Raw genomic sequence first — 14,584 nt, forward strand, 5'->3', positions numbered from 1 at the left:
TGAATCCTGAAACATATGAGGAAAGAGTAAAAGTGCTGAAAGAAAGGGGGAAAGTGAGAAAGTTATGGTTGGATGGAGTGTTGAAGATCCTCTGAAAAATGGAAGTGAGAACTTTGAGGAACAGAGGACAGTATATGAAGAGGTATGGAAATAAGGATGATTTGTGAGGGCAGAAAGATAGAGAGATGTAGTGATTGGTGTTGATATAAACAAGTTAATTAGGTTCCCTTTCCCCCTTTTTAAAGCATGCCCTTAACTTCTTTGGCTTCCTATTTCTTACCCCTTTTCTGCATTGTACACAATAGGAGAGGCATGATGAGCATGTGTATATGTATCTCCTTGGTGTTCCAACCAAATGGCCAGTTATTCCCTTCTGCAACCTAGAAAGTTCCCATCCAACCATCCCAGCAGAGCTTTGTTTATTACATGGATGGGGGTCATAATTGGAAGGGCTGCTGCTCTGCATTTTTTGGAATGGCTACATAGACAATGTGAGCTCAGATGTCCTTGTTGTAAGTACAGATGAGGATCCTAGAGGTCAGTGCTTCGCTCTATGGCACATAAGCTTCTCTTAAAAAATAGAATGAAATTTAAATGAAAGTCAGCAGGGGTAGGTAACCTGATGGGCCTTGAGGCATCCTGTGGTACATAATAGTCTTGCCTTTGCACAGTCCTGCCCTGAGTGCCCATTTATCAAGCATGGGACATTTCATTGCTCCAGTGGGGTACGGATGAAGGGACATGCTTACATTTCTTTTTCATCTCTTCAAAAATGGCTCCACATCAGCTTGGAGGAAGTATTGAGTGGAGTGCCACAGGCTCTGTCCTGGTCCTGAGTTGCTCAACATTTTTACTAATGACCTGGATGAAGGGGTTGAGGGACGGTTATCAGCTTTGCAGGTGACACAAAATGATGAGGAGTGGCTAACACTTCAGAAGAGAAAGAGAACATTCAAGAAGTTCCAGGCAGGCTTCAGCAGTGGTCTGAAATGAACAGGAGGGAACTGAATAGGGAGAAATGTAAAGTCCTGATTCAGAGTAGGAAAAATGAAAAGTACAAGTCTAGGATGGGGAGACTTACCTAGGTAGGACCATGTGTGAAAGGGATCTGGGGGTCCTTGCCAACTACAGGAGCCAGCAGTGTGATGCAGCTGCTAAAAAGGCCAAGGCTGTCTTGGGCACATTAACAGAAACAGTGTCTGTTGTCCTCCCTCACCCTTGCACCACTTAGAATAGGGCAAGTGGTTTTAGACACCCTCGTTCCAAAAGGACAGAGACAGACGAGTGAGTTCCAAGGAAAGCGACCAAGATGGTAAGGGGGCTGGAATAGTTCAAGGCTTTGGTCATGTTTAATCTACAAGAGAGAGGACGGAGGGGAGATCGTGCTAACACTCTTCAGGCCTACAGAGCAAGATCAGACCCTGGAGGGCAGGACCAGAACCAGAACCAGAGAAATAAATTCAGCTTAGGTACAAGGAGGAAATTCCTGATGGTAAAGGGTGGCAATGGAACAGGCTGCCTCGTGAAGAGAGGTGTTCCCTTTCATGTCAAGCAGAGGCTGGGTGACCATCTGTCCAAGTTGCTTTATCAGATCCTGTATCACACAGGTGCTGGGCTAGATGACTTCTGCGGTACCCTCTGACTGATTTTACTGGTTGGGAAGTGTTGAACTGCCCAATGATCTTTATTGAGACTCTTAAAATAAATTCTATTTCAAAAGCTAGTAATTATTTCTGTGTGCCGTGGTTAAGGCAATGGGCTAGAAAGCAGGAGATGGAGAGTTATAGTCCTGCCTGAGGCCTGGAAGCCGGCTGGGGGACTGTGGGCCAGTCCCTCTCTCTCAGCCCAACCCGCCTCACAGGGTTGCTGTTGTGGGGAAAAGAGGAGGAGGAAGGAGTATTAGGGATGTTTGCCGCCTTGAGTTATTTATAAAAATAATAATAAAGGCAGGATAGAAAATAAACAAACAAATAAATAAATAAGCAAGATGTAGTCACTAATTAGGATAGCTTTTTAGAAATCTATGGGTAGAACCAGGGGTATCCACAAGGATGAACAAAAATGTCAAGATAACAGCCACAATTGAGTGATCGAAGCCCCATTTGTTTTTCATATGTGTCACAGTGCAGTAAAAATGAAGTGAGGCTTCAAGCACATGATTGCACCCCACCCCCACCCTCCACTGACACCCCTGTGTTCAGCTTCCAGGTGGCTTTTGTGGCTCATGATGTTTCTTGACTCTCCCCTGTGAGTTTGTCTATCATGGCAGTAGCATCCTTAGCAGCACAAGGGGAAGGTGCTGGTTGTGAGTCCCAGAAGACATCCAGTGTAATCAAACACTGGTTTGGCTGCAGTCTCCTCTCCTTCCCAACAGCAGTGGGCCTACCCCCAGTACTGGCACCCCGGTGGCCACACTGACATATAATACTAAATGCACCAGCCTTCGTTAAAAATCCCAGAGGGAGAGCGCGCAAACCAGTATCTCTTCTGTGGAGTTCTTGGTGCTCCCTGAGCTTAGTGGTTTGCTTGCAGATGTTTCATTACCTAGCTAGGTGGCCTCGCACTGATGATGTTACCTAGTTGGGTAATGAAACATGCAAGCCAACCACCAAGCTCAGCAAGCACCAAGAATTCTACAGTTCAACTCCTGAGCTACAGAGATGCTCTTCTATTGGAGTGTCTCTTCTGACACCTGAAGAGGATGCTGGGGCCTTTTCAGAGAAGGGCATATTACTGGGACTGGGGTGGGTATGATCTTTCAGGTTAAGCTTCATTTCGTAATGAAGTGATGGAATAGAATCCCTCTTAAAAGTCTCTGTTGAAAGCTTTGTTTCCACTTGATCCTTTAGATGTTCCCATCAGTTTATCTTGGAAAGACATTTTACTGGCAGTCTGCAAAATCAGGCTTTACCAGCCTTGGAACTGGCATTCAGAAACAGCCTTCAGGTTCACTGGCCTCCGGAGCTTAATTGTTCCCAGTTCCTCTTATGCTGGCAGCCTTCCTGCAAACTTTCTCATGACTCCATCTTTCTCCTGCTTTGCTGGCCTGGTTTAAGCCTGCTTCCTGTACCAACATGGCTTATTTTTATGCTTTCTTTCTCAGCATTCATTATTTTTCCAGCAAAATAGCTGTATCCTGAGCTTGGTTTCTTCTTCGTGTTCTGCTGTCCCCTATTTGCAAGCAATACTGAGCTAAATGCTTTCTTGCCCCCCCCAACCAAAAGGAGGAGAAACACAAGAACAAAAAAAATGCAACAAGAAGGAAGGGGGCCTGAGGAAGATTAAACGCCCAATGTCTTGCTCATCCTTGGGAACAAGCTATTTTGAGGCCTTTGTATCCAACAGTTCCTCTTTCCTCTAGAAGATTTGGCCCCAAACCATCAAAGAACAACATAAATAAGGTTTCTTTGTAATGGAAGTGCCCCGTAGAAGACTTTTTATCAAAACAAGTCAGTAGCACTGTGAGACTTGTCTTTCTTTCTCTAGAGAAAGAAAAAAGATTAAGGTCTAAGAGATTTTGCTTCTTGTTTGTGTGTGGATTGTATTAATTGATGACAGATGTTGTGGGTCCCTCCTCCCACCATGGCATGCAAGACCAGAGGAAACCATGACAGAATGCAGCCTCAGATGAACAATAGCTTGTCATTTCTTGGGCCTTTTCAACCTTCTGGGTTTAAGTTGACATGACTTTGATGCCAATGTTTGTAGACCTAAACGCATTTTGGTCTGAAATACCACAACCCACCTTTCTATCTTAGACCCCAAGGCTTCTCAAACTCATGAGTTTATAAGGAAAAATTAATAAAGGATGAAGAAGGTTGTCTGCATGGGCATCCACAGGGAAGGGGGGAGGTGTCAAAAAAAGAGCAGGGCTTTGTGCAATCATTGTCCCCCCTTCATTTTTGGGATTCCCCTGGTTGTCTGTAGAACATCTGGAATGGTTACTGTCAGCTCTTTTAATTGGTTCTTTTTCAATTTAAGGACTGATTGTTGTGGCATTTTTAGGGATAGTAAGATATACCCAGCCCCATGGCTTCCTTTTTCCATGGCAAAAATGCCATATTGCCATTCCTCCACCTTACACGTAACTACTGTGAAGAGGGAAGGCATTGCAAGGCCAATCGAACTGTGGAACCGATTCAGCCTGAAGCCCACTGAAAGCAGCATCTTCTTTACCATCACCATCAAACGTATCTCTAGGAAGCCCATAAAGCAGATACAAAGGCAATATCATATGCTTCAGTTGTGTTCCTCCCCCCTGGAGGTGGCACAATGGCCCCGGACTTGCTTCCTTCATTGGTCTGACTTCATCATTCAAAACTACCACATTGCAGATCAGTTGAAGGAGTTTTGAGCGTCAGGAAGGACCAGGTTCATATATCTGCAATAAACCAGAGTGTCATTAAAGAGTGAGCAACTTCTGGACAATTCTTCATTAGGAGGTCCAATGTTAAGAAAGGGGGAAACTGAAGAGCAAAGTCAGTGGTTATACTAAGCACCCATCATACTGAATACATGCCATCTGTTAACTCTAAATGGTACAGAGGGCCCCAAATCAGATTGGGCCTATCAGCTTTTGGGACAATAAAGCAACCCCATCTGCTTCCTTCCCAAATTCCTCCTTCCTTACACATTCAGAGCTTTACTTTAAAAAGGAATTGCTCCACTGATAACTAGTCTTCAGTGCAATGGTAGCTGAAATGTTGTATGTCAGGAAAAAGCTAAACCTGAACACAGTATTTCAGTCACATGGAGCAGATATTCCCTGTTAGCTGCTTAAAGACATATCCAGCTTTTTCCAGATGATGAGAATTGTGGGGCTATTCCACCTTCCTTTTGACTCTGCTGTGGGGCTGAGGAGGGAAACGTCTCCTGGAGGGGGAAAACTTGTCCCTCCGCCTCCCCACCACTGCGCATGGTGCAGGGATCGGTGTTGCCTGTCCTGGACCTTCTCTTTCCCTACCTGGTGAAGGGCTGCTTATTCTTGCTTCTACAGGCTTTGAACCTCGCCAGTGCATCTGGGAGGCCTCTGTGATTGACATTCACTTTTATAGAAGACCTTCTGACAGCTGTGAAAATTGCTAAGGGACAGGAAGATGTTCACAGTCCATTTACAAGAACAAAGTGTTTTTTAAAGGATGCTTTAGAGATCTCATAAATCTGAAAACTGCCCATTGATAAACATAAACATATTATTCACACTGTATAAAAAAGAGAGCACATTTTATCAGAATACACAGACTTGAAATGTCCTTTTCAGAATGTTACTGTATACCTGTGATCCAGAGATAGCAGTAATAACTGTTCTACATTGGCCAGGATCTCCCATAGCTTTAGAGAATAGTGTGTTTCTGATGCTCTATTACCATTACATAAAGATAAAAATACATTTTTGTTCTTTTCACATCAATTTTAGTTATAAGAACCAGGCAAATAGCGTAATAGCCCACAGCAGAAAACTGAGCAAAATGCTCTAAAAGGAAACATTGGACTTCTTTAGCGTGTCATAATATTCATCCCAGCTTGGCCTGAATTAAAGAAGACGAGAGGCAGCTGATTTTGTTAGAGAAGGTCTGTCTGAGTAGCTGCAGCCTCTGTTGCCAACCACCCTATTCTGTTATGGTCAGTTCTGATGAATGGAGACCACTGGATGCAGTCGATGGGGGGAGGTTGGCCTTACAGGGCACCAGGGGTCATACTTGAGCAAGATCTGGAAGGCCATAGGAAGCCCACCTCCCTTAGGAAGGTTTGGGATTCCAGTCTACATTGGGCTCCTGGGCACTTTTGGCTGTGTATGCAAAGTCTGAATAATGCCACCCCTAAAAATAAAAATAAAATAAAAACTACTCTTTTTTTCGCAGTTGAAATCCCTGGGATGGCATCTTTCCAAATTCTGTACCTGGTATGAATAAGAGGACTTTGGTCCTTTGCCCACCAGCAATTTCTGGCATCTTTTAGAGACATCCAACCACTGTTGTACCAAACTAACTATAACAAGGACAGGTTTTCTATCACGTCAGCAATGGCTGAATGATGCTATGAAGATGCTCAAAGTCACTAGTGTGGAAATGGCCTTAGACATCAGTCCCCTACCAGACTGGCAGTAAATATTTTGTCTTTAACTTCAAAGACTCCTCTTTAAATCAGTGCCAGATAATTGCCACCCTGTCTGCACCCCTGCAGCTGCCCAGGAGAGGAGGGCTCTAACTCATCCTGCAGGGGGTCGGGTCACTGGAAGCACCCCAGGATCAACCATGTTTAACTTTTGTCAGATTAATTGAATGAAAAGTTTTGACTGGAATTAAAAGGTTAGTCACATTAACTAAAAAACAGTTTCTAAATGCTTAATCTTCAGCAAAGGATCGTTACCTTGTCGTGGTGCTGGAGCTTGAGCACCTCAGTGATGCCATGAGCTAAACCGTGAAGGGCCACCCAAGACAGGAAGGTCGTGACAGAGAGGTCAGGCTAAATGCGATCCCTGGGGAAGGTAATGGCAACCCACCCCAGTATTCTTGCCATAAAAACTAAATGGATCAGTACAACCAGAGATATGTCAGTATACCATCGGAAGATGAGACCCCCGGGTCGGAGGATGGTCAAAATGCCACTGGGGAGGAACAGAGGATGAGTTCAACTAGCCCCAGATGTGATGACGCAGCTAGCTCAAAGCCAAAAGGACGGCTAGCGGCCGACGGTGCTGGTGGTGAACGGCGAATCCGATGTTCTAAGGATCAACACACCATTGGAACCTGGAATGTAAGATCTATGAGCCAGGGCAAATTGGATGTGGTTATTGGTGAGATGTCAAGATTAAAGATAGACATTCTGGGCGTCAGTGAACTGAAATGGACTGGTATGGGCCACTTCACATCAAATGACCACCAGATCTACTACTGTGGACAAGAGGACCACAGAAGAAATGGAGTAGCCTTCATAATTAATAGTAAAGTGGCTAAAGCAGTGCTTGGATACAATCCAAAAAACAACAGAATGATCTCAATTCAAATTCAGGGCAAGCCATCTAGCATCACAGTGATCCAAATATACGCCCCAACCACGGATGCTGAAGAAGCTGAAGTAGATCAGTTCTATGAGGATCTGCAGCACCTGGACAACACGCCTAAAAGAGATGTTATTTTCATCACAGGAGACTGGAATGCTAAGGTGAGCAGTCAGATGACACCTGGAATTACAGGTAAGCATGGCCTGGGAGAACAAAACAAAGCGGGACATAGGCTGATAGAATTTTCCCAAGACAACTCACTCTGCATAACAAACACTCTCTTCCAACAACCTAAGAGACGGCTTTATACATGGACTTCACCAGATGGACAACACCGAAATCAGATTGACTACATCCTTTGCAGCCAAAGGTGGCGGACATCTATACAGTCGGTAAAAACAAGACCTGGAGCTGACTGTAGTTCCGATCACGAACTTCTTCTTGCACAATTTAGGATCAGACTAAAGAGATTAGGGAAGACCCACAGATCAGCTAGATATGAGCTCACTAATATTCCTAAGGAATATGCAGTGAAGGTGAAGAATAGATTTAAGGGACTGGACTTAGTAGATAGGGTCCCAGAAGAACTCTGAACAGAAGTTCGCAACTTTGTTCAGGAGGCGGCAACAAAATACATCCCAAAGAAAGAGAAAACCAAGAAGGCAAAATGGCTGTCTGCTGAGACACTAGAAGTAGCCCAAGAAAGAAGGAAAGCAAAAGGCAACAGTGATAGGGGGAGATATGCCCAATTAAATGCAAAATTCCAGAGGTTAGCCAGAAGAGATAAGGAATTATTTTTAAACAAGCAATGTGCGGAAGTGGTAGAAGACAATAGAATAGGAAGGACAAGAGACCTCTTCCAGAAAATTAGAAACATCGGAGGTAAATTCCAGGCCAAAATGGGTATGATCAAAAACGAAGATGGCAAGGACCTAACAGAAGAAGAAGAGATCAAGAAAAGGTGGCAAGAATATACGGAAGACCTGTATAGAAAGGATAACAATATTGGGGATAGCTTTGACAGTGTGGTCAGTGAGCGAGAGCCAGACATCCTGAAGAGTGAGGTTGAATGGGCCTTAAGAAGCATTGCTAATAACAAGGCAGCTGGAGATGACGGCATCCCAGCTGAACTGTTCAGAATTTTGCAAGATGATGCTATCAAGGTAATGCATGCTATATGCCAGCAAATTTGGAAAACACAAGAATGGCCATCAGATTGGAAAAAATCAACTTATATCCCCATACCAAAAAAGGGAAACACTAAAGAATGTTCAAACTATCGAACAGTGGCACTCATTTCACATGCCACTAAGGTAATGCTCAAGATCCTGCAAGGTAGACTTCAGCAATTCATGGAGCGAGAATTGCCAGATGTACAAGCTGGATTTAGAAAAGGCAGAGGAACTCGGGACCAAATTGCCAATATCCGCTGGACAATGGAAAAAGCCAGGGAGTTTCAGAAAAACATCTATTTCTGTTTTATTGACTATTCTAAAGCCTTTGACTGTGTGGACCACAACAAATTGTGGCAAGTTCTTAGTGGTATGGGGATACCAAGTCATCTTGTATGCCTCCTGAGGAATCTGTATAATGACCAAGTAGCAACAATAAGAACAGACCACGAAACAACGGACTGGTTTAAGATTGGGAAAGGAGTACAGCAGGGCTGTATACTCTCACCCTACCTATTCAACTTGTACGCAGAACACATCATGCGACATGCTGGGCTTGAGGAATCCAAGGCGGGAGTTAAAATCACTGGAAGAAACATTAACAATCTCAGATATGCAGATGATACCACTTTGATGGCTGAAAGCGAAGAGGAACTGAGGAGCCTTATGATGAAGATGAAAGAAGAAAGTGCAAAAGCTGGCTTGCAGCTAAACCTCAAAAAAACCAAGATTATGGCAACCAGCTTGATTGATAACTGGCAAATAGAGGGAGAAAATGTAGAAGCAGTGAAAGACTTTGTATTCCTAGGTGCAAAGATTACTGCAGATGCTGACTGCAGTCAGGAAATCAGAAGACGCTTAATCCTTGGGAGAAGAGCAATGACAAATCTCGATAAAATAGTCAAGAGCAGAGACATGACACTGACAACAAAGCTCCACATAGTTAAAGCAATGGTGTTCCCCATAGTAACATATGGCTGCGAGAGCTGGACCATAAGGAAGGCTGAGAGAAGGAAGATCGATGCTTTTGAACTGAGAGTGCCTTGGACTGCAAGAAGATCAAACTAGTCCATCCTCCAGGAAATAAAGCCAGACTGCTCACTTGAGGGAATGATATTAAAGGCAAAACTGAAATACTTTGGCCACATAATGAGAAGACAGGACACCCTGGAGAAGATGCTGATGCTGGGGAGAGTGGAGGGCAAAAGGAAGAGGGGCCGACCAAGGGCAAGGTGGATGGATGATATTCTAGAGGTGACGGACTCGTCCCTGGGGGAGCTGGGGGTGTTGACGACCGACAGGAAGCTCTGGCGTGGGCTGGTCCGTGAAGTCACGAAGAGTCGGAAGCGACTAAATGAATAAACAACAACAAAAAAATGCTTAATATATTTCATGCAAGTGCTTCCAAAAACAGCAGCTGACAATTGCTTCTTTCCTGCTGAGGGAAGAAGATGCCTTTCCTCAAATGTCACCTGCTTCAGCGCATCATCTGAAAGGGATAAATATGAGAATTTTTCTTCATACATTCATTCATACATGAAATCATTCATATAAACATTTCTGTACATCTAATCAGTCATGTCATATGAGAACGACCTGACCATCAGACCTGGCCTGATTGTCCTCGTCAATCAAACCTTGGACTTTTCTGATGGGACTTCCCACAGGTTTGCCAGAGCCAATTGCAACACTCTGGATGACCAGTAGATGGCAGAAATGAGTTAGTCTTTCTTGGCTGCTTCCTAGTGGTCATCCGGAGTTTTGCAGATCAAACGTTGTAGCCTTAATTTCCTAGTCCATGGCTTGCCATGCTCAAAATCCTCCTGTGCATAATGTGATTTACTCCAGCACAGGTACAAATCCAGCCTCCTTCCAGGCCTCCCTCCCTCCATTGAAAGGCCCATGGCAAGGAATGGGTCTTTCACTCACATGCAGCACAAGAGGATTCCAGAGCAGACGGAGTCTTCAGTGGGAATTGAGCCTTTGTAATTATCCCTTTCTGTTTCTCTGAGCCATACATCTTCAGTTTCGATAGAAATAAATACACTCCTCCCAACCCAGTAAGTTGTCTCCTGCAACTGGTTTGCTTGTCTTTCTCAGTCTTAAACTGATTCCAGGAAGTTTCCTCCTCCTGTCCATCCCGCCTCCCTGGAGAGGGCACCTTCGCAGTTGGGGGGCTGCACAACTATCTACCTTGGAACTGGCAACTCACAGTCCCTCTGCATCTGGATGGCCCCAAATTGGGCAGGGTGTGGGAGGTCTTCCAGCCCCCAATGCGAACATGTCATTTACCACTCAGTGTTCTAGTTGGTCATTAGAGATCTTTGTGCCATGGGCCACTTGCAGGACAGTTGTGAGCTCAGCTTCAGAGCTGCTGCTAACTTTGGTCCAGGTGTTCCCCCGCACAGGAGCTGCTGTTTGAGCTACAGAAGGGGCTTTGCCAAGAGGTTGGCTGTGCTGGGTGAACCTTGGGAACTAGCAGAAGGGTGTGGCAGAAACTCCTAGCTGAAACCTGCGTCTGGTTATTTGCAAAGAACAGAATGAGTTACAGAGCACTGCTCAGAATTGTGTTGGAAACTTGATATCATAAAATATTGTATTTATCAATTTGATTTGATTTGATTTCTATGGCCATCTCATCAAAGTAACTTTGAGCAACTAACAACAATTAAAAACCAGCAAAGAAAATAAATACATAACCAGCAGCTGAGATAAAACAGCAAACAGCCATCAACACAACCATTTAACAAATCTGAAGCCGCCCTTGGATGATGTCCAAAAAGGGGTTGGAGACAAGGCAAAGGCAGGTCAGGTTTGTGAGCAATGTGGGGGAAGCAGGGAAAGGCAAGGGGATACAAGGGCTGTATTATAAATTGGGCTTTTCTTGCTTGAGGCAATTATTGAATAACAAGCAAATAATAACACTATTAATTGAACAGTGAGTTTGTCCTCTGTGCAGAATCATTATCTGAGCAAAATAAATGGAAGTTACCAGGGCCTTGGAGAATTTTTTTTCTCTGTGCTTGTAATGGAGCCAGAAGAGGACTTCTGGTGAGGATATATGGTGAACTAGACATCCCTGAAGTAGTGGGGACAGCATTGTGATGGCAATAGGTGGCCAGATGGCAAATTCCGGCCAGCGAAGTCTCTCCAGAAAAAAAGAGAGTTTGTGAGATCTCCCACATACTCCAGACAGCTGCTCCTCGAGAGTAGACTGCAGGAACTGAGGTTTTCATGGTCAACTTGGGAGTCAAGCAGATGGGAGTCGAGGCATTTCAATCAAGCTCACAGCCATAATACAGCTTATATGGACTTAAAGTTCATCGAGCGTCATTTCTTAATCACTTTCGGGTTAGCTTTTCAACTATTAAGAACCTTTGGATCAACAAGCTTTATAGCACTGGGTGAGTTTCCATCAATCGTCATTGCACTTGATGGGTGGTGGAGAAATTTAATAAATAAAATAAAACCCTTAGCGAAAGAAGTTTTAAGTACAAGTTTAAGAACTTTAAAAAAATCTTTTTGGGAATAAACAGCCAAAAGGTGATTAGAATGTTGATTTTGGAAAGTTATAAACGAACTAAGGGTCCAGATGGATTTGAAATAAGATTTTGAAATTAGTTACAAGAATCTTTCCAGTGGAAAATTGTTGTTTTGAATTCTTAAAAAAAAAAAAAGATAGGATGGAACTTTGAAGGTTGGACACTAGAGGGTACCAGAAGGAACTACAATTCATGCAGAAGAAGACTTAAATTTGACTTACTAATACAGAATGGAACAAAATATTTTAACATTGGACATATTTTAGGATATTTATGAACAATGGACATGGGAGTTAATTTTAAGAGTGTCTGCCATTATAGATATGTTTGAAAGGTGTTTGGAAGAGGAGCATGTTTTACTGGACAAGACAGACTGATCTGAAAGTGGAGTTAGAAATGACAGGCTACAAGAATGATATGGAAAAAGATGCTACACCGGATATACAAATGAAACCAGCTGATGTCTTAATAATTAAAAGGGATATACAAATAACAAACCAAAAGAATGACCTGGATAACTTTCCTATACTGGATTTACAAAAGTGATCTGTTAACATTTTCAAGGATTTTATGAGAAGAGATGAAGAAAAAATGAAATCAAGTTCTAGGACATTATTTGAAGGAACTAAAGATGAATATTGTTAAAAGAATGGAATATAAAGTTTGTTTATTTGATCAAGGTTAAAATAGATGTGTTGTTATCTCTGGTAACCTTAATGGACTTTTGTTTACCAGGACTAAACGATGAGGCTTTAAGGATTTGTTTATAGATAAGAGATTGGATATGGGAGGAAGAGATCATTTTTTGTATTTTAAGAAAAGGTGATAAGTTGCTAAAATTCTTTATACTTGTGATGAAGGGGGAAGTCATTTATTTATATATTTCTTTTCTTTTTCTTCACTATATTCTTATTTTTCTATTTTTTTTCTTCTTTTCTGCAATTATTTAAAAAAAGTAATGGAGCCAGAAGGAGAGGAATGGCAGTCAAAATTGTTATCTTCCAGGGGAAAAAAGGCACAGACAAGTGCACTGAACAGCAAATCGTGACATCCCTGCCCCCTCCTTCAATGCTCATTGATGCCAAGGCAGGGCAAATTAGTTTAGTCCCTGGGACACATTCAACAGGTCCCTCTCCCACTCCTGCTGAAAATAATCAAGCACAACATACCAGACTGTGACTACGTGGCCCTCCTTCCATGACAATCTGAATCTGCCATACCTGAAGGAGGCTTCAGACAGCACCATCTGTGGTCAGTTGTATTTGAATGTCCTATAAGATGCACGAGTTGATTACAGAAGGGGAAGAGGGTTGGTGTGAGTTGGGTTGTAGGGGATGGACTTGAGCTGGGGAGGCCTTCAGCCACAGAAACCTCTCTCTCTCACACACACACACAGTCCAACCCACCTCATGGGGTCATTGTTGTGGGGATAACAGGAAGGGAAATCCCCTTGCAAACCTATGAAATCTCTTGGAGGAAAAGAAATCAATGCATAAGGGCCCATAAACAGTGGAGAAGCAACCTAGCTTTTAGAGCATGTTCATGAAGCTCACTGAACTGTCTGTTCCCAGCCTCACAAAATATCTATGAGCAGCTGTATGTGCATTGTCTGAGGAAGTGGTGGGAAGGAAGGAAGGAAGGAAGGAAGGAAGGAAGGAAGGAAGGAAGGAAGGAAGGAAGGAAGGAAGGAAGGAAGGAAGGAAGGAAGGAAGGGTCAACATTCTCCCTTCTCTCTGGCTCCTTCCTGCCTCTGCAACTGTTGCCTCCCATTGTGTACCTTAATGTAATTGCACAAACAATGGGAAAAGCAGACCTGTGTGTATCCTGGCATTAAAAATTCAGATCTGGAGCTCTAGTTGAAACAGTTGCGAGAAAGGACCCCAACGCACAGCCTTAATTACCATGGGATGCAATTCTGGCAAGGCACGTCTCAAATACTGGCAAGACCTCAGTCTCCGTGGTGCGATGATGACTTGAAATGACATACATGAAGAGTCATTTGCCCAACAGGAACCACAGTATTAGATCTTTAAGTATCCACTGGGGCTAAGGAAATCAGCTTCCAAGGGCACCCAAAAACAGCCACTGAGCACACAATTGTTCTGCTGCACCACAGAGGTAAACCTGGCAACGATGGAGTGGTTTGGTGGTGCAGCTGGTTTCCCCACAAGTTTGGCTAAGACGCAGGAAAACACAGCCAACCCAGGGACAAGAGAGCCACCTTGTCTTTTAACAAATTTGCACGTCTCCCTTTTCTTCTTGCAGGTCATCGGCTTAGTGATGGCCTGGCTACATTGGCAGAAGCTCAATGAGATTCACTCCCAGATGGACACTGTGGATTTCAAGCAACTCGACTGGAGTGACTTCAGTTTTGCCTCTCTGGACCTCACAGGGGCAGGCTGGTGCTGGTGTTTGCCTCGAGAAGGCGGCTACATCCCCATCTGTGACAAAGACGAGGAGAACGTGCTTGGGGCTGCCATTGGCCAAAGCAAAGTGTGAAGCCATTGGGGTTGCCCAAAGGGCCCCTTTCAGTCAGAGCCAGCCTGTAGGGAGAGTTGTGGTTTGGTACTGCTAAGCAGAGAGACCCGTGGGAATTGCAAAGGGGCTTCATCTTCTGAAATGCACACAGCCACACGAGAGTTGTTTTTGCATACTAGGTTGATGTTTAAACTTCAAGTAGGTTTTTCCAATTTTGGGATTCTGGATTGTTAATCTTTTTTTATTTAAAAAAAAACTGAAATGTAGAGGCTTTTATTTTACTGTATTTAGATTTTAGAACTTTGGGTGGAGAAAGATGATTTACTCTGTGTATTTTGTACCCCAGATTATTAAAATATTGCCCCTGCATTCACCTACATATTACCTAG

At 43.6% G+C, this 14,584-nt stretch overlaps 1 protein-coding gene across 2 annotated transcripts in view; it reads left to right on the forward strand.

Moving 5' to 3' along the window:
• Positions 1–14,227, forward strand: part of LOC134502704 (tetraspanin-15-like) — a 109,349-nt gene extending 95,122 nt beyond the window's left edge. The window contains exon 8 of one of the 2 annotated variants that reach the window (XM_063311169.1): positions 13,983–14,227. In XM_063311169.1, the coding sequence (XP_063167239.1) occupies positions 13,983–14,216 (234 nt within the window). In that variant the 3' untranslated portion in view covers positions 14,217–14,227. Of the gene's footprint in view, positions 1–3,581; positions 3,818–13,982 lie in introns of those variants that run through there. The other variant, XM_063311170.1, reaches the window with a different exon arrangement.
• The last annotated feature ends 357 nt before the right edge of the window (positions 14,228–14,584 follow it).

The sequence above is a fragment of the Candoia aspera genome, chromosome 9 (genome assembly GCF_035149785.1).
Source record: "Candoia aspera isolate rCanAsp1 chromosome 9, rCanAsp1.hap2, whole genome shotgun sequence".
Taxonomy (NCBI): Eukaryota; Metazoa; Chordata; class Lepidosauria; order Squamata; family Boidae; genus Candoia; species Candoia aspera.